The 18142-nt window shown below is 42.9% G+C and overlaps 3 protein-coding genes and 1 long non-coding RNA gene across 6 annotated transcripts; 2 read left to right on the top strand and 2 right to left on the bottom strand.

Annotated features, from left to right (window-relative positions):
- The first annotated feature begins 733 nt into the window (after positions 1-733).
- On the top strand, positions 734-4829 carry LOC108162858 (probable trehalose-phosphate phosphatase C). Its single transcript, XM_017297803.2, has 4 exons — positions 734-904; positions 969-1293; positions 1372-1558; positions 4284-4829. The coding sequence occupies exons 1-4, from the start codon at positions 840-842 to the stop codon at positions 4535-4537; spliced, it is 831 nt and encodes a 276-aa protein (XP_017153292.1). The 5' UTR covers positions 734-839; the 3' UTR covers positions 4538-4829.
- LOC108162859 (SOSS complex subunit B homolog) lies at positions 4666-5703 on the bottom strand. Of its 3 annotated transcripts, none has more exons than XM_017297807.2 (2): positions 5545-5703; positions 4666-5489 (listed from the first exon to the last, which is right to left on the bottom strand). In XM_017297807.2, the coding sequence occupies exon 2, from the start codon at positions 5479-5481 to the stop codon at positions 4879-4881; it is 603 nt and encodes a 200-aa protein (XP_017153296.1). In that variant the 5' UTR covers positions 5482-5489; positions 5545-5703; the 3' UTR covers positions 4666-4878. The 3 variants fall into 3 exon arrangements, with proteins under 3 accessions (XP_017153296.1, XP_017153294.1, XP_017153293.1); XM_017297805.2 differs by having other exon boundaries at positions 4666-5498; positions 5552-5703; XM_017297804.2 differs by having other exon boundaries at positions 5552-5702.
- Positions 5704-5727: 24 nt separating this feature from the next.
- Positions 5728-17127, top strand: LOC108162855 (histone acetyltransferase KAT7). The gene is made up of 7 exons (XM_017297800.2): positions 5728-7363; positions 7441-7598; positions 7660-8032; positions 11048-11153; positions 16319-16476; positions 16548-16643; positions 16718-17127. Exons 1-7 carry the CDS (start codon positions 5873-5875, stop codon positions 16835-16837), a joined length of 2502 nt encoding a protein of 833 aa, XP_017153289.1. The 5' UTR covers positions 5728-5872; the 3' UTR covers positions 16838-17127.
- Positions 11148-14841, bottom strand: LOC117188636. The gene is made up of 3 exons (XR_004472768.1): positions 14577-14841; positions 13690-14435; positions 11148-12029 (listed from the first exon to the last, which is right to left on the bottom strand). It is a non-coding gene; the product is annotated as an uncharacterized LOC117188636 (long non-coding RNA).
- Positions 17128-18142: the final 1015 nt, after the last annotated feature.

The following is an 18142-nucleotide window of genomic DNA, read 5'->3' as shown; positions in this document are numbered from 1 at the left end:
GATAGATTTTTTAATCCTATGGCAAAAACATAAATAATCTCTACTTGTTTGAAGATCAAAGCCAAATATTGAATAAATTCTTTTGAGAAAATCTTTTATAGATACTTCGACAATCATGATTTCCTGCTGCCTGATCTCTCATTGGATTAGCAGTCCAAAGATAGATAGATATCTAGATAGATAAAGATTGATGTTTAATTTAGTAAAAATTATGTTTACAGATCCCCAGCAAAATCAAAGTATTTTTCTCTTCCAAAGTGTGTCAACCACTAGCCAAAAATGATTCCAAAAACACAAACGACCTCAAACAAAGGTGCATCAAAGACATCGTCACTATATAACCACCTCCATCTCACTCTTTGCCCCCTCTCTGCGCCCAAGACTCTCCTCTCTGTCATAAGAAATTTTGTGTGGATAGAACCACAGATCGTATGTGATGTGTATCGTGTGTGTATAGTCATTCTTTTAATATATACATCGTTCTGCTCCTATACACAAGAAGATCCATTATAGAATGTGTTTTTTTATGCGCATATATACATATATATGCCTCATAAATATTGTGGGAATTACTTGGCCAACGTACGGGCCAGGGTTGCCAACACCTTTCAGTGAGCGAGCGAGCGAGCGAGCGCGCGAGAGAGTGAGAGAGAGAGTTGCCAAAGAGAGCAGAGATCATCGGATCGCGGATACTTATATATCATAAGCGATGTACGGTTGTGAGGATCGCTGGTCATTAGTATTATTAAATCGGTCGAGGTACGTCCAGCACGGCGCGCAGTTTCCGGTAGATACGAAGAAAATCGGTCAAATATCTCGATATATAGAGTGGCAATAAAATGGCAGAGCAAAAGAAGGCACCGCTATTAAAGAAGGAGGAGGAATACGTCAAGGCCCTTGAGGGGTAAGTCCCAAAGGATCTTCAGCAGAAGGAGAGCAACTAAGTTTCCATGTGTTTCTGTGCACAGTTTCATTGCACCCGAAAAGGATCAGGTTGTCTTGCTCCTCGATTACGATGGTACCCTCGCCCCACTCACCGAGGAGCTGTCCGTGATGCCCAAGGATACGGAGATCAACATCAAGAAACTGGCTGCCAATGAGAAAATCTTCATGGTTGTGTTCTCTGGTCGCGAACTGAGCGAGATCAAGAACCATCTGAAGTTCCCAAATGTCACCTATGCCGGCAATCATGGTCTGGAGGTGGAGTATCCCTCCGGCAAAAAGTTCAAGATTGAAATGCCCGAAGAGTTGCTCGAGAAGCACAACAAACTGGTGGCTGAGCTGAAGGAAAAGGTGAGTCTTCAAAGAATACAGACACAAATTCTTCTTAAAGGATCTCTCTAAAGAGTGCTGTACTCTCTTTTCGTTCAGGTTGTGTGCTCTGGTGCCTGGGTGGAGGATAAGAAGATCTCCGTCACCTATCACTACAAGGGCGTCACCGATAAGCTAAAGGCCAAGCTCATTGCCGAGGCCAAGGGTCTGATCCAGTCCCATGGCTTCCAACTGATTGAGACCCCCTATGCTCTGGAGGGCAAGCCACGCGTCAACTGGGACAAAGGTTAGTTCAATTTTCTTTATATGTTTATTCGATTCGATATATCATCATCATTTGCAACAACTGTTGCCATCCGTTTGGTGGTGGTGACTGCCAAAGAACTGTCCTGTCCCCTGTCCCCTGTCCCCATGCCCCATGGCATTCCATTTTCCCCCGTCCACACTTCGGCACCTGTTCGAAACAATTCGATTTTTGACTCGACGGTTCGATGATTTAATTATTGCCAACATTTTCTCTATTTTGAGTGGGCGTCTTTCACAAGAAATACTTATATTCAACGAAAAATATTTTCCGACTAAATTAAAATCTCTCAGTTATACACACATATATAAGAATATATATATGCATTTGTCTGCCACATATAAAAAATGCTCTTCTAGACAAAACATCCCGCAGCCAACTGATGTCAAAAGCGCGCCTAAACATATATGTATTCCCCCATCTTACGAGTATACAGTATAAGGTATATATAGTTACTCACTCGCCCGATTCCTTATGATAAATTAACAAATCTATGTAATATTTCATACTCACAAGCTTTCACTTTCGATTTGAATCTTTGAGTCACAATATTTGTAGGAAAGGAAACTAGAACTAGAGAAATACATTTCGTCTAAGTTTAGTGGTATGTGGTGGGGTATGCGTAATTTTAGATGAATGGAACCAAATGAGGGCCGAAACGAATTTGATTTTGATGACGTTTTCTGCTAACGTTGCGTGGCTTCAAAGATACAAAGAGAGGGACAGTATTTTGAGTGATGAATTTTTAGTTTGGTGGGAAAAATATTTTTTTTGTATAGGAAAAATACTTTTATAACTAGTGGAAAGTCTGAAAAGGAACATTTCAAATTTTTAACTCAATATAGATCGTTGTATCAAATTCTTCTCAAATTATAGGTACTCTAAAGAGAATCCCCTAGAAAAAAATCTGTAAGATAACTAATTTATTACCTTTCCCATTTTCAATAAAATTCAAATTCTAATTTTTTCTATTCAAATGAAATAAAATTTATGGCTCTGCCCATCTCCAATAAATATCTTTTATCCCGTCTTTTAAACCGCTCAAAATATTCAATAAATTCCAACGGATTGCTTAAATTCCCAAAACTAAAATTTGCCACACACAAAAAAATGTATACCCCACTGGAGATGGAGATTTATGAGACCCACTTGTCGCCTCTGTCCTCTAGATGTCGTCCAACCAGCCAAAAGTCTCGTATCAAAATCATCTTTCAGGCCAATGAGCCGTGGCGACAAAATACCCGATAAATGTATATCGTTAAGACAGATATGTATATGTTTCGTGCATGAAATGCGTGAAAATCAAAAATTAATTATGATTGTGTACGCCTCCAAAGGCAATAAATTTCTAACAGGCAGAACGAAATTATTGCAAAAAGAAGGAAAGCAAAAACAAAACCTCAAAAATACACACGGAAAATTTTTTTATTTTTTTGCTCATGATAAAATTTGTTGAACATTTAGAAGTCTCGACGGAGGTATACAGAAGAGAAGAGGAATTGTTGGTGCCGTCTGAAAAAGAAGAGAAAACTGCAATATGGCTGTGGGTCTGGGTCTGGGGGGACTTAAATGATCTATAGACTGCGTCACCAATTAAACAAAAATGTAGCGTTAAACGCTTAAGAGTAGAACAGGAAAAATAACATAATTAAAATAATAATACCCCGAGAGAAATACCAAGAGATGTACAGACAAATGATCTATATAGATGATATACATATGTACGAGTACTACTCCTAACTGTGTACCGAGCGAGCGAGCGGCTAAATGATTTCCCAAACACCCATTTACTTGGCCAAACCATACCAACAACTGAAACGAAACCCAGAAGATCCGCCCACGTAGGCATCTATAAATAATCCCAATACATTCTCGTAGAACGGGAGAAAGAGGCATAGCGTGGGGAATGGGGCAGAATTCAGTTCTGTTTCTTGGCGCTGCAGGCGTTTTTATACAATCATCCAAAATGTGTGTCTAGAAAACAATTCTCAAAAATGTAGAACATTTTTGTGCTTGATGTTTATTCAACAGTTTTGGATGGTTCCCAGCAGTGCAAAGCCCATTAAGTTCAATTTTGGAGTTTGTTCAAACAGAATGCATGTCATGAACTGGAATTTGGATAAAGACGGGCATATTTTCCACATTTATTATAGTTTTTTTTATTGAAAAATTATGGTCGTTTGCCTATTCAGATATTCAGGAAAGGCATTCTTCTCCAACACGATATAAAAAGTTGGATTGTGTTTTCATGGCTAAGAAATGTTTCTTCCAGTAGGATCTATACAGCCTATGTATGTGTGTATATCTACCTATATGTATATTCTTTCCATCATTGTCTCTGTCAATTAGGGGAATCGTTCTGTATTTGGTAGGGTCCCTTTTCCTTAAAATCAATGAAATATTCAATAAAGTTTTTGGCCAAAGGCAATATAATACTAAGATAAGAAGTGCCCATACATTTTTTTTTGCAGTTTAATTTAATTTAATTTTTAATTTTTTTAATTTGAATCTTTAAATTTTTTTAAAAGTCACAAGAGCGCTCAAAAGCAGGCAGTCGACGACTGAAATTTTAAAGCATACATGTTTAGGTTTAGGAATTTCTCTATAGGACAAATTAAATTATTACCATCCAAAACTATCATACCAAATGGCTTCTGTATAAAATATAACCTGCTGTAACCGACAACGTTATTCTTTTCCTTTTTAGGAGAGGGCGCCAAGATGATCCTGGAGAAGCAGTTCGATGCCGATTGGGCCAAGAACCTAAAGATCATATATGTGGGCGATGACACCACCGATGAGGATGCCATCAAGGTGCTGCATGGCATTGGCAAGACCTTCCGCGTCTCGGAGCTGCCGACCCTGAAGACCTATGCCAACTATCAGATCAAGACCGTCGAGGAAGTCGGTTGGTTGCTGAAAGCCATCCAGGCCAACTACGAGAAGAAGAAGAAGATCTAAGCGATGGATATCCCCTCAAAAAAAGGACTAGAAGCATAAGCTAAATTCCACACACACACTCACACAGAAACACACACATAAGCACACAACACACATGCACACTGAAGGGAGGAGAAGAAGATGGTGAATGTTCTTAAGGATCGTTTATGTGGATGTTGTCTTACAAAAATACAATATTAATTATAAAATATTATCTTATAAATGTGTCCGAAGAAAAATGCTGCACAATCTCTCGATATCTGATTTGTGTCTTTTCGATTTTGCAAAATAAAACCATAAATAAAACATTTTACATAATTTTAAGCACTTTTGCTTATGCGATAAGATCCCTGCTTATGTCTTTATCGCCTTTCCCCTTTGTGGGAGCCACCTCGTCCTCCTCCTCGGCCGCCGCGGGTGCCCTGCTTCACCACAGTGGGCGTGGCTGCGGCTGCAGTGACGGGGGTGGGAGGCTGGACCACGGGGAGAACCGCCGGCACCACGGCTGGAGAGATGCCAGCCGGACCACCTTTGGCTGTTACGCCCGAAGGACCCACAGCTGGAAGACCGCCTGGCAGGACGGCTGGCAGAACGACTGGTGGCACGAGTGCTGGCTCTGGCCTTTTGGGCTCGCTCATATTGATATTCTCGTTGAAAATCATACAGAATTCGCCGATTTTGAAGACCTCACCATTCTTGCCGGAATAGAGGGTGAGACAGTGCCGCCAGAGGCATGCATAACCTTTCGTTAGCCGAATTATATCCCCCGGAATGATTAGTTTTCCGGGCTCGTCCCAAATGGAAACATTTATGCTGGCCGTGAGATCGCCCACCTTAAAGTTTCGCACCTCCCGATTTTCCTTCGTTACCGTTGCAGAACCCACATCCAGGACAATGAAGATCACATTGATGTTCTTCAGGCCCGGCTTGATGTCCTTGATGGGTATGCAATCCACGTTGTACATGATGAAATCTGAAAGATCTAAAAATTAAAAAGTTCCAGAAAATATTTTCTTTGCATTATTTACAACTGACTTAGGGATGGGAGCTTATCACGGAGCCTGTTACTTGTCGGCGATAGAGGACCTTAAAATATATAAAACAATGCCTACTTTCCGCTAATTAGTTTACTGAAAAATATAATACATAAAATGTAAACAAAAAGTCACATCGACTGAAAACAGCGGTAGTGTTGGTAACAGATTGCACTCATCGATAATCATCTGTCTGTTATCGCACTTCTTGTTTACCTTGGTATTTTCACGCCAGACCACCTCTGGTCACATTTGCCAAAACAACAAAAAAACAATAAAAACGCATTTGTGTTGCTTACAAAACATTTGTGCGCTCAAAAAAATGGCCATGGAGTCGGGGACAAGCAGCTCAGAATCGGGCAGCACAACAACAAGTGGTTCCACCAGCTGCACAGAATCGGGCAGCTCCTCGGACTCGGATTCCAGCAGTGCAACGCCCGAGGAGAAACCCTCGACGGCAGCTGCTCCGGCCTCGAAATCACAGCAGCAGCAACAACAACAAACATCCGGCTCCACAGCGCTACGCCGAAAAGCGACAGCAACAGAAGCAGAAAAGCCCAAGACTTTCGGTACGACATCTCTGACCTCGGCTGCCAGTAAAGTGCGCTCCGTGGCGGCCTCCAATCATCGTTTGACCAGCGATGACGACGACGAGGATGACACGCCGCCGCCTGTGAAGAAAAATGCACGCTCCAACAACACAGGAACAGCCGCAATCGCAGCAACAGCAGCACCAGCAACAAGGCGGAAGCCACCTCCTGCGATAGGAAGAGCAAAGCCTCCGCCGGCATCCAGAAGCAATAATCCACCACAGAGATCTGCGCCAGTCGCTCGGGCCACGGAGAATGGCGACTGCAAGAGGCCATCGCTCTCCTCCTCCTCCAACAGCACGGATGACTCGACAAAAGTGGCCAAGAACGGCCGCAAGGTGCCCCTCAAGATGGCCAGCACAGTGCGGGCTAAGCAGGTTGCAGCTCGAGCGAAACTGCCGCAAATCAAGAAGAATGGTGGTGGTGCAGGGCCAGCCCCAGTGCCAGTACCACCACCGCCAATCAGCAGCGAGGGAAGCGATTCAGAGAGCGGTACCGGCTCTGGGGATGACTCCAGCTCGGGGAGCGACTCGGAGGGCAGTGATTCCAGCAACTCGTACAGTTCTCAGCCGCCCAAGAATGCCAAGGGCAAGCGGCCAGTAGTAGGTGGCAAGCCGCCACGATCGGACAGCGAGGAGGAGCGCAAGGACAAGGCCAATCCAATGCGAAAGCTAACCCGATCGCTGAGCATGCGCAGGTCCAAACAGCAACAGCCCAAAGAGGAGACCGACTACGAATCGGATGAGGATCTGGAGAACGACAAGATGTTGCTCACAAAAAGCAGCCCCGGCAAGAAGCCGGCTCCCTCAATCCTCAACAGTGCCAAGAGCAAGGTGAAAAAGGAGGGAGTTGCCATTAGTAGTGGAGTGTTCAGCTCCCTCAAGTCTCGTCCAGTGTCGCCCATTACCCAAACGGAGAAGAAGTGCCCCATCGAGGGCTGCGACTCCTCTGGCCACCTCAGCGGCAATCTGGACAAGCATTTTCTGCCCGAAGCGTGTCCCATTTACCACAACATGTCCGCCTCCGAGTGCAAGGAGCGGGCCAGCGAGAGGAAGATCCGCAACGAGAAACGTGGGAAGATGCCTATCAGCATTGTGAAGGCGCCTGGCAATCAACATACAAATCTCAAATCGCTTACGCCCGAACAGCGTGAGTTTCTGGCCAAGATCAGAGAATCTCGAGCGAGTTTTCGGCCCATCAATAATAATTTCATGGATTCAAAAGTGGGTTTTGACTTCTGTTTGTCCCTATATCTCCATTATTTGATGATCCTTCATTAAACTATTTGGTTTTCTTTCAGGTTAAGCTCGAAAAAGACTGCACCGATGAGGATCGTGAACCGAGTCTCACGGGCCTGGTGCCCGACTATGACCTGCAATTGTTTCGCGAGGCCCAGGCTCAGGCCTCCGAAAGGATAGAAGATGAACTCAAGGATCTGCCCGTAGGAAAAGGAATCAAGTGAGTGAATCCTGGTTTTACCAACACAGAAATACACAATCATTCTTAACTTTTCATCCAGATACATCAGCATGGGCAAATACAAAATGAAAGTCTGGTATCAGTCCCCGTATCCGGATGATGCCGCCCGCCTGCCCAAGATGTACATTTGCGAGTTCTGCCTGCGATACCAGAAATCCGAGACGGGCATCAAGCGGCATGCGGAGAAATGCGTCTGGCGGCATCCGCCAGGCGATGAAATCTATCGCAAGGGGAAGCTGCAGGTCTGGCAGGTTGATGGCAAGCGCCATAAGCAATACTGTCAGCATCTCTGTCTGCTGGCCAAGTTCTTTCTGGACCACAAGACCCTCTACTATGATGTGGAACCATTTCTGTTCTACATCATGACGCTGGCAGATATCGATGGCTGTCATATTGTGGGCTACTTTAGCAAGGTGAGTCGACTATAGAGGTTTTACTTTGTATACTTTTGAGATTATAAATATTAGTGTAGGGGGACTCTCTCTGGAACTTCTTGGGAAATTAATTGATGGGGTATACTTTAGGATACAATAATTGGGATATATTTCTGGAATGATGTGTATTTTTTATTATTGTTTTCTAATTATTCGAATTACTAAAACTTCGATTTTTCCTAACAAATCCTTTACTTTTAAGGAATGGAATTGGAACCTTAAGTAACAAGACTTTACTTTAAAAAAAAATAGAAAATATACAACAGATAGCTTTTTGGATACCAAGCTAGTTCTTCTTAGTACTATTATAAGGCTAGAGCTAGGTACTCTGCTTTCAGAGTTAGATCTTATGTATTTTTCAATCGATTATACTTATTCTATGTGTAAATATATTGAATATTCTCAAGTATCTCTTAAGTATGATATCTGTTTCAGAATCCCATCTGTTGTGCATTATTTCTAACTCATTTATGGATTAATGATTGGGATTATAAATATTCATTCAATTCAAATAAATCCAAAAGCAGCTTAATATTCGAATCGACTTGGATCCTATAATTTGTTTAGCTCTTTGGGATTCCATTATTAGCTTTTATGTTCCCATATAATGTCGTTCTCCAAAACTTCTGCGACTCCTCTTTCAAAACCATTCCTCCTCAGAACATCCCAGCATTTTGTGGGTTTCCTTTGAGTAATTCTTTTATTCCATTATTGAATAAGCTGTATAATTATTTTATTAAGTTAATTGTCGATTAAACACCATTACAAAATTTAGTCAATTAAGGGATTTGTATAGATTTCCAGTAGTCATAGAATGTGCTTAAAATTGCTGTAGAATAATTTTAAGAAAACTTTGTGTTAATAATTGATGTCTTACAGATATCCCCCCAAAAGTTTTGTCTCTAAAACTTTTCCAAACTTACTGAAATTATCCCTCGAAAGTTTGTTTCCCGAATTTGATGGCTAATTGCAAATAGTTTTGATAGTTTTCAATGCTGATTTTCGTGTATCAAAATTGAATAATAACATTTAACAGTTTTATGATTCCTTTCTGTCTGGAGACAGAGCCCGCCCGCATCCTCCATCGCCCATCCTCCATCCCCCAACAGAATACCCATGCCAGTCCGAATAGTAGCTCCGTGGCCACAGCCCATGTACGGTGCGGGTACATATGTATACCCGGGATCCCAGACGTGGCAGACGTGGCATGCCTTGACCATGCCCCACCAAAAACAAGATGATATTTCTCTTCTATTAGTTGTTTTTTTTTTTTGTTTGGTTAAATAAGCAACGGACAGAGAGAGAACCAGAGAATGAGAGAGAGATTTCCCCAGCTTTAAAAACAGCAAATGGTTTCTTGACCTCCCCCATGGTCGGCGCCCCTCTGCTGCTGCTGCTGCGGCTGCCTCTTCTGCTGCTGCAGTTTTACTGCAGAATGCAAAAGTTTTCGGGGCGCTGGCAGAGACTGGGTTTGTGTTACAAATTGCGCATGTCGTTGGTTGCCCCTCCAAAAACTTGGCGCAGCATCCCCATTGAATGCGAATGCTCGGGGATGCAGCATCGGAATACACATGTATGTACTCCAGTACTCCGGGACTCGTACTATTTAGTTTACATGGTCTGCCTGCCTGCCTGTCCCCTCCATTGACGGTGATAATTTTCGGCAATCCTTTGTCCCACAGTTAACCTCCAAGTTCTCAGACTCCCACCAGATCCAGACAGGCAGACAAAAAACCCCTCGCCCGGTTTGGGGCAGGCCCAGACAGCAGCTAGACATTGAGGATTGGGGCAGGCAGGCAAGCATCCTCGTGGATGCTGTGGATGTTGGACACGATTGAGGTCGTGCACCTCTGTGCACCAGGGCTCTGCGTCTGCGCCTGGTGTGTCCCCGGGACTCCTCTATGTGGATGCGTTCCCAGACATCATGGCAGACAAAAGAAAAACGTACAATATGAACAAAAAAATGAGAAAAAAAATGTAGGAAAAGCATCAAGGAAAAACCCGCAATGTACATAAATGTATTTCCGAATTGTTGCCTTTGGTTCACACATAGAGCACCCCCCGGAGAGCTGCAAAAACCCGTTTCCCAAATTCACAGATCCCCCACCCAGACTGTGGTATCATTTTCGGGGACAAAGTGTTGGAGGAGTAGTACTACGTCAACGAAGTCATTCCATGATACATACTATATGTACATATATATATACGGAGTACATGTCTCCTAGATCCCCCAACTTGTTGTACTCTCTCCGTTCCTGTCTCTGTTTGTGGCTCTTTCTCCTGTTACCCGGGTATATTTCTCCTTTGGCTTGTCTCTGATTCTGCTCTTTCTCCTTTTCCCTGTCTTTAGTTCTTCACTTTCGCCTCTTCCCCTGTCTATGTTTCTTCTCTTTCTACTCTTTCTGACTCTGCTTCTGCTCCTTTTCCCCAATTTTCCTGCTATATGCGTACGTTTATATTATTTACGCACAGTTCTCCAAGCTCTCTCTCTCTCCCTGTCTTTCTCTCTGGTTATAGCCATCTCTTTCCGACTCCTGTCCCCCCACTACTCTCTCACTGCTACTCCACTGTTTCCTTCTCTGTCTGTCTCTGCTGAGCATCGATTCATTTCATTTTGCTGGTCATTGAACTGCCGAAAAAACCCAAAAGCGACAGATGAATGTTGCCACTGCCACACCTCCCCTTTTTGAACGTCCCCCCACCCACACACCCTGCTCTCTGTCTGGCCGATCCCCCTGCCTCTATCTCAACCCAAAAGTACATTCTATCCCCCATCTACGAATGTACATATACTATATCTCTCTGTCTGGAATTCTTCCTAAGTATTTGTCATTGATTCAATTTTCATAATATATTTAAGCCTTTTGTTGCTTCTGCAGAATCAATAGTCATTCCATTTTTTAAAGTGTTTTAGTTTAAGATTTACTTTATATTGAATTGTTTATTTTAATATACCTACATTTTTCTAAAATTTTTGTTATTGCTTCTTTGCAGCATATTCCTTTCCTGCAAGAGAAAAACTCGTTTTATAATGTCTCATGTATCTTAACACTGCCGCCATATCAAAGAAAAGGTTATGGGAGATTACTCATCGATTTCAGTAAGTATTCATTAAATGTTTTAATATTATTAGTGGAATATGGTTTCGGGAATATATTTAGGCAGTTTCGATGAAAAAGTGGGCGCTCTGTATATATTAATGAAAACTGGCATGATTTTAATAGACCCTCATTTATTATCCATTCTTTGTTTCATAAAATTAAACAATTTAAATGTTTGACAGGAAAAACAAAGTGTAATACGAATTCTCTCTATTCTATCTGGTATAAATTATTTAAAATCTTCTATGTTAAATACTCGTTGGCAGAAGAGATTAAAACGTTTGAATTGTCTTGATTCTTTTGTCTACAAATCGCATAATGCACCAATACGAATTTTCTGTTCTTTTAAGTAACGTTCATGCACAAAGGCAAGTAGTTTTATTATACTTTGGTTCTATCAAGTACAGGCCTTACAACGACCACTTCCAGAGGAACAAGAACACCTTGAATCAATCCCCGAAAGAGTACCTCCTATAACATACTATAAAGTTCCGAGAACTTGTTGGATTCAATCGATTCGTAACTTCCACTGCTTGTTAGACCTTTTAAGTTCTCTAGAATTATTAAAACATTTTGGTTCCATTGATTGTCAGGGTTTCCATTCCATTGTATTTTTAAGGCATGCAGTTAAGTTCATTTTCCTCGAATATTAGTCTAACATCTATCTATCCTGCATGTGCGCGATCGGTTCAGTTCGTCATGCGGAAGTGCACCTCAGTCAGTTGGGCGAGAGTAGGGCTGCGTTCCTGCCTGGGATCCCGCTCGCGTCGTCTTCGGCTTGGTGTAGATGGTGTAGTCTCTTATATCAATGTCCAAATATAAAACATTTCATGGTGAATGTTCTCTTTTTCGTTAAATGATGTGCAATTCTGTAACTGGAAAACTAATCTATAAAATGATATCATAACCAGAAGCCGATATTTCCATTGAAAATTGGCCTAAATGAGGCCTGGTTAGTAACACTTAGTAGTTAGTGCGAGTAATAATGGTAGCTAAATCATGGATTATAAATAATGAGACATTAAAAAATGTCTGGCTTTATTGATTATGGTTGTTGCTTCTTCTTCTGGTTTTTTTCTTCCTTTTTGCGGGGTCTTCATGTGAGTCATGAGTATATACTCGTGTATATTAATACCGTGTGTTCAGTTGGGGTATATTCAATTAGTAAATGTATGCAACGGCCAGAAGGAAGTGGGAATCATCATCCATAGCCGAGTCCATACATACAAGTATGTATTTTCAAATTCCTTGGCAGAATGAAGCTTTGTCTCTCTCCCAATGTGGCTTAGCAATGAATGGTTGCCTCTCATGCCTTGCGCAGCACATTTTGTAAACTGAGTCCTGGGTATCTTAACGTCAAGGCACGTGTTTTCGACCAAAACGTTTCGACTGCTTTTGCGTGTACTTGTGAAATATAATCATCATTGCATGAGAAAAGTTTTAAGCATGCCAGAGTCTTGGGACTGGACTTAACTCTTAGCTTTCCAATTGCTATTCCCCCGTCCCTCCAGCTCCAGCGCACACCCCTATCCTTTTCCCTCTGTTCGCTCAGGTAAGCCGAAACGAAGAACATGCAATTTCTGCATCAATTAAACGTAGACCAAAAGCTGCACTTACGAACGCACACACATGAACATGAACGTGGATACAGTGCATAAGTAAGTTTTAACGTTGCTTTTATTGTTGTTTTTTCTCAAAAATTGTTTAAAATTAATCCAGGCGAAGACAACAAAAAGCAGACATAAGACAAGACATTAAAAAATGAGAAGGAAAGACTAACTTTTGGGGGCCGAAGTTTTAGATACCCTGCAAAAATCATTCGACTATATCATTATAGTTATCAAAATATGATCAAATCTTGGAAAGCTGTGAAGAAACAGATTCGTTGGTATACCTTTAGAGAAAAAGATAATCAAAATGACCCTTATCTGATGGAAAAGCCTCTTTCTCTTTTTTGAAAAAGTTTAGTAAGAACAGTAATACTCTCTTTCCCAGGGAACAACAAAAGAGCACCTACAAAAAGAATCACCCTGCTGCATCAAACAGTGGGCTTCAGGAGCTTGGAAGAGAGTAGCAGAGAGAGCAGCACTTGAGTCATTCATTGTTGTTGTTTCTGCTGCGTGGCTGAATGGCGTCGAAGGCGACGCCGACAGAGGCGACGGTCTCTATGTACATTGTACATGCAATGCGGTCGTCGTTGGTGGCGACTGCGGCGTCCAGTGGGGGGAACGAACGAACGAAACGAAACGACATTGACCTTACACACACACATACCCACACAAATGCAGACACAGACAAGTGCCGGCCGGCAAAAGAGTGATGTGTTGGTCAAAGGGAGAGAGAGAGAGAGAGAGCTTACTAGCAAGTGTGGGAGAGGAAGGTACTATGTGCGAGAGCGAGCAAATCATTTTCGTCATCACTTACGGAGAGGTGGGAAAATGGCATTGGAGGCAGGTGAACAGTTTTTGGACAGACAGCTGGTTGTTCTTGTGCGATGGAGGGGGGGAGGTAGAGTGGGCCTGTTTTAGGGGTTACCTTAAGGACAGTGGGCTCCTCTCTCACTCTCTTAGTTCAAAGCATGTGTGCCAGAGCGAGAAAGCTCTACTATTATGTCCAGGTGTAATAACTGCAACACGCAAAATGCAAATGAGGCGCAAATAGAGGGGATAGAGTGAGATAGACAGAGACTGAGGAAACTTTACGCTACGCCAGGGCTGCCACCCTATCTCTCACATTAACCCATGTATTAATTAATGGAAATCAAGACCCCTGTGAAAAAAGTTTCTCGCCCAAAAACACAACCGAAAAGAAGAACGCAGCCAAAACAAAAAGTTTGCCAAACGTGCCGCTTTAAAGTTTCGCCTTTTATCTTTTTCGGACGCTCCCGCATACGCAGCGGAAAATAAATAAAATTCTGCAGACACAACAACAACAGGCGCTGACGGCGGCAGACAACAAAGGTCAGCACAGGTCACAATGAAAGGGCGTCGTCCTCCTCGTGTTGGTGGTTACAGTGGCCACTCTTAAATGATAACTTTTACGATTCGAGAACTTCGATCCAACTGGAAAGTGCCAAAAATTGTATTTTCTGCGTTGCAACGGAGAGTTTTATACAAAATAATTTCACATAAATAGTTGCACAAATTTGCAGATGATGGGAGAGACGCCACTTTTTGAACCTTATTTGTACCACTGTTATGGTATCAAGCAAAAGAGCGGGTATTCTCGTACGTGGTACTCATTACTCACTTTGTTGTTATCGCTTCGCCGACTGTCTAGGTCTAGAAAAAGGAAGAAAAAAATAATAATTAGAGCCTTGCTAATTTGAGTTAAAGTTGCTCTCTACCCTCCGCATCTCTCTCCCTCTCTCTTTGTTTTATCCAACATTTTTAGAGAGCATTTTTCGTTCTGTAAATCCTTACTCGGGTACTAACAGCGCCTGTGGCTATGCAACATTCTGCAGAACAGAACTCGCATCGTCAGCGTTCGAATCGCGTCGCCCGTCGACCGCCGACCGCCGAATGGGAATCAAAATGGATCGATAAAGTCGTCTCGACATTTCCACTCGTTCCAGTCGTCTCGCCGCACCACCACTGCACTCGTCTCCTGCCGCTTCGCCGCGATAAATCCACGAGCAGCAGGACGGAGCTTGGTGAGAGGAGGCGAAGTGCGGCACAAAGAAATCAAAGTGGCACCCAAAACGCCCCCTTGCGACCAAAAGCCAGAGCCCTTCTCCTTCCCTCCCTCTGGAGTGCTCAAAATGGGTTGTACCGTGGCACAACCAATTTGTGGAAGGCCGTAAGACTATAACATTTTTGATTTGGATTCTAAAAAACTAAGATATTTTCACAATCAATCAATGGGATTAATCCATTTGTTTACCCTAATTTCCAACATTATTTAGGTTATTAATTAATTTAATTATAATTTGTTCCTTTTTCCTAAATTACTTCCCACTGTGCTCAGCCGTGCAAAAAAGCATCGCAACCACGTTGCTTGTGGAAGCTTTTACCAGCGTGCAACCCTGCGCCCAGCAGTCAGGATTTCCCAAACGTTCCCCCCCAACAGCTGTGTCTGCCGTCTGGCCCGTTGAGTGTGTCTGCGCGTATACGTTCCTCTGCTTCTGGGCTGTGTGTGTCTCTCTCTCTCTCTCTCTCTCTCTCAGTCTCGTCTCTCTGTCTATGCCCCTGTATTGGTGGCTGGATGCAAGTTTTTTTTCCCGAGCCTGCCTCAGTGGATTTTATGTTGTGAGGGCACCGTGTGTCCTCGTCCTCGTCAATTTACTTAGCTGCACTCATTGTTGCTGTTGCTGTTGCTGCCGCTGCGGCCACGTCGTCTGCTTTCTCTGTCGCTGCGGCTGCTGCCGCCTTTATACACCCTTTACAGAGAGTATTACGATCTTTAACAGAGAATGGCGTATTTTTCTACTCACACGTGCCACAGTAGCTCCTACGTTCTTAAACGTTTTTTTGAACTTAGTAATTTCTCCAATTCGGATCACTGTATACATATCTATTCATAGATAAATGCTTTGTTGGTTTGTGGATTACTCGAAAGCTCGAAAATTTCTGTACCGATTGAGCTGCAATTTGGCAGCTTAGGCTTTTGCTTAGGCTAGCTAAGCAGCTTAGTTTACTCAAATTTAATCAATATCTGAAGACCATATCCCACACCATCCATGAGAGGACATATTTAATTTTGAAGGGTATCAACACCCTCGACCTTAAAAGCTTGCCTTCGTTTCTTGTTTGTATTGTTGCTGTTGTTGTTATCTAGAGTCGGGAATTGTTGCTGCCAGACGTCGTCATCGTTGTCCTCGGGTCTTTTGGGGTGGGTCTCTGGGGGTGACACTGTCGTTGGGTTGAATGTACGCCAGAACGTTGTTTAAATGTCCCCCCATTTTGCCTCTCTCCGTCCATTGAATACTTTGCGGAATCCTGTCTAGACACAACACGCACACATACCAACTCCCAGACCCGACCCGACCCGGGCAAAACAGAACAGAACAGACCTCCCCATACCGCACAGGCTGAGGGGCGGGACAAAGTTGGTCACCATAAATAATACACCGGAACTTGGAGTTGTTACTCTATCTATAGCATACTTACAGGGGTTATACTGAACCGTGCAATACGTGACAATACGTTTGTTCCTTACTTTGCAGGCTATCTCCTGACACGAGTGGAGGGCAAAATCGGTTCGCCGGAGAAACCGCTATCCGATCTGGGCCTGATCTCGTACAGATCCTACTGGAAGGATGTGCTGTTGGACTATTTGTGCAATCGTTCAGGGAATACCCTGAACATCAAGGATGTATCTCAGGTAATGAGAATTATATACTAGTTTGTATTTATAACAGAATCTATAATAATTTTGATACCCCCCTCATACAGGAAATGGCCATATACTCTTATGATATAGTCAGCACCTTGCAGGCTCTGGGCATGATGAAGTACTGGAAGGGCAAGCATATAGTACTCAAAAAGCAAGTAAGTAACAAACTTCGAAACTATCTTGGATCTGCTAAAGATCATATTACTAATACACTATACATATTTTCTAGGACGTTCTGGATGAGTACGAGGAGCGTGTTAAACGTCGCGGTACCTTTCCCAAAATAGACGACTCCTGTCTGCGCTGGCAGCCCTTCATTCCTGTACAGCCCAGTGCCGAATCGCCTTAACGCCGTGGCTGGAAGCATGCCGCGGCATGCTTTATGGATGACGATGACTCCGCACCCATGTACCCCGCATCATCATCCTGATGCGTATTTGCTTAGAGATTTTATTATTTGTGGTTTTACTATACTAGACCGTAAGGCAAAAGTATTTGTGTGCGTGTTTGTGTGTGGATGTACTTTATTTGTTGGTAGCGCTAGATAGTAATTTTAGTACGTAGGATTATAGTGAAATTTTCCCAAAAAAAAAAAAACTTAAGATGACAAAGAAATATACTCGGTTTATGATCAAAGAAGCTTTTCTCGAGAGACCTACCACTCATTCTATACTCATTATACTCATGTGAGACGTGTGATTCCTGCATCGCTTCATCCGTAAGAGATCCGTAGATTTTTGAAAATGATCGAAATCTTGTTCAATATCATCGGAACGATTCTCATCATCATCTGACAGACCGGTACGTACCCTCTCATCATATTATCATCACGGAAAGCCTTAGTTCTCTCCTCGTCACATCATTTGAGAGAGACCCTTTGCTCTCATCGCATCATCATCTGGTTGGATGAATCATGGAAGAAATACCGAGACCGACAACACGTTTACATGGTCGTCTGGTGAGACGTGCAACAAAACGAGTGGCAGAAGGAGGTGCAGGAATGGGAGGGATAGGGTATGGAGCGGTGTGTAGCAACAGCACAAAAAGTGCTCACAGGCGCACACACCCAGAGACAGAGACGAGCGCATTGACATTGTCGCTTGATGCAGAGACAGGTAGACAAAGGGGAAAGAGCGGCTCTGCCAGCAGCAGCAGCAGCAGCGGCGGCGGCGGCAGCACCAGACAGGATGTGATTGTAGATGTGAGTTACAAGGGGCCAGGGCCTGGGGAAAGAAGACAAACATGTTTATGGCCAAAAAGCATACATATGCATCGTGCAGAAAGTGAGAGAGCAGCAGCAGGGCCAGAGAGAGAGAGAGAGCCAGACCGAGGGCAAAGAAGAGCACAGTGGAATAGAAAGCATAGATAAAGCTTTAGTTTTATTATTGAAATAACAATGAAACAGCTGGAATTATTCCAGGAAGTCTAATAATACTTTCCAGATATTCTCAAACAATCATCCTCATTTTTTTTAGCAATGTGATGTATAAATTTCTAGAAAAAAAGAGTTTCATAATCTTACTGCCGCTAGATAAGCGATCCGACTAGAATAATGTTGAGTCAACTAGCGGTAATTTTCCAGAATCTCATGTATATACATACATATGTATATGTACTATATGGGGAATCAAACATTTTAACAAACTATGTATGT

Source organism: Drosophila miranda, chromosome 4 (assembly GCF_003369915.1).
Source record: "Drosophila miranda strain MSH22 chromosome 4, D.miranda_PacBio2.1, whole genome shotgun sequence".
NCBI classification, from domain to species: Eukaryota; Metazoa; Arthropoda; class Insecta; order Diptera; family Drosophilidae; genus Drosophila; species Drosophila miranda.
This window is presented reverse-complemented; position numbering and strand designations above follow the sequence as displayed.

Bases quoted from the DNA above. Each gene is read 5' to 3' on its own strand.
- LOC108162858 (XM_017297803.2), top strand. From the start codon at position 840: ATGGCAGAGCAAAAGAAGGCACCGCTATTAAAGAAGGAGGAGGAATAC. The intron at 905-968 runs GTAAGTCCCAAA...TTCTGTGCACAG, and splicing joins TACGTCAAGGCCCTTGAGGG to TTTCATTGCACCCGAAAAGG. The intron at 1,559-4,283 runs GTTAGTTCAATT...TTTCCTTTTTAG, and splicing joins ACGCGTCAACTGGGACAAAG to GAGAGGGCGCCAAGATGATC.
- LOC108162859 (XM_017297807.2), bottom strand. From the start codon at position 5,481: ATGTACAACGTGGATTGCATACCCATCAAGGACATCAAGCCGGGCCTG.
- LOC108162855 (XM_017297800.2), top strand. From the start codon at position 5,873: ATGGCCATGGAGTCGGGGACAAGCAGCTCAGAATCGGGCAGCACAACA. The intron at 7,364-7,440 runs GTGGGTTTTGAC...GTTTTCTTTCAG, and splicing joins ATAATTTCATGGATTCAAAA to GTTAAGCTCGAAAAAGACTG. The intron at 16,477-16,547 runs GTAATGAGAATT...CCCCTCATACAG, and splicing joins ACATCAAGGATGTATCTCAG to GAAATGGCCATATACTCTTA.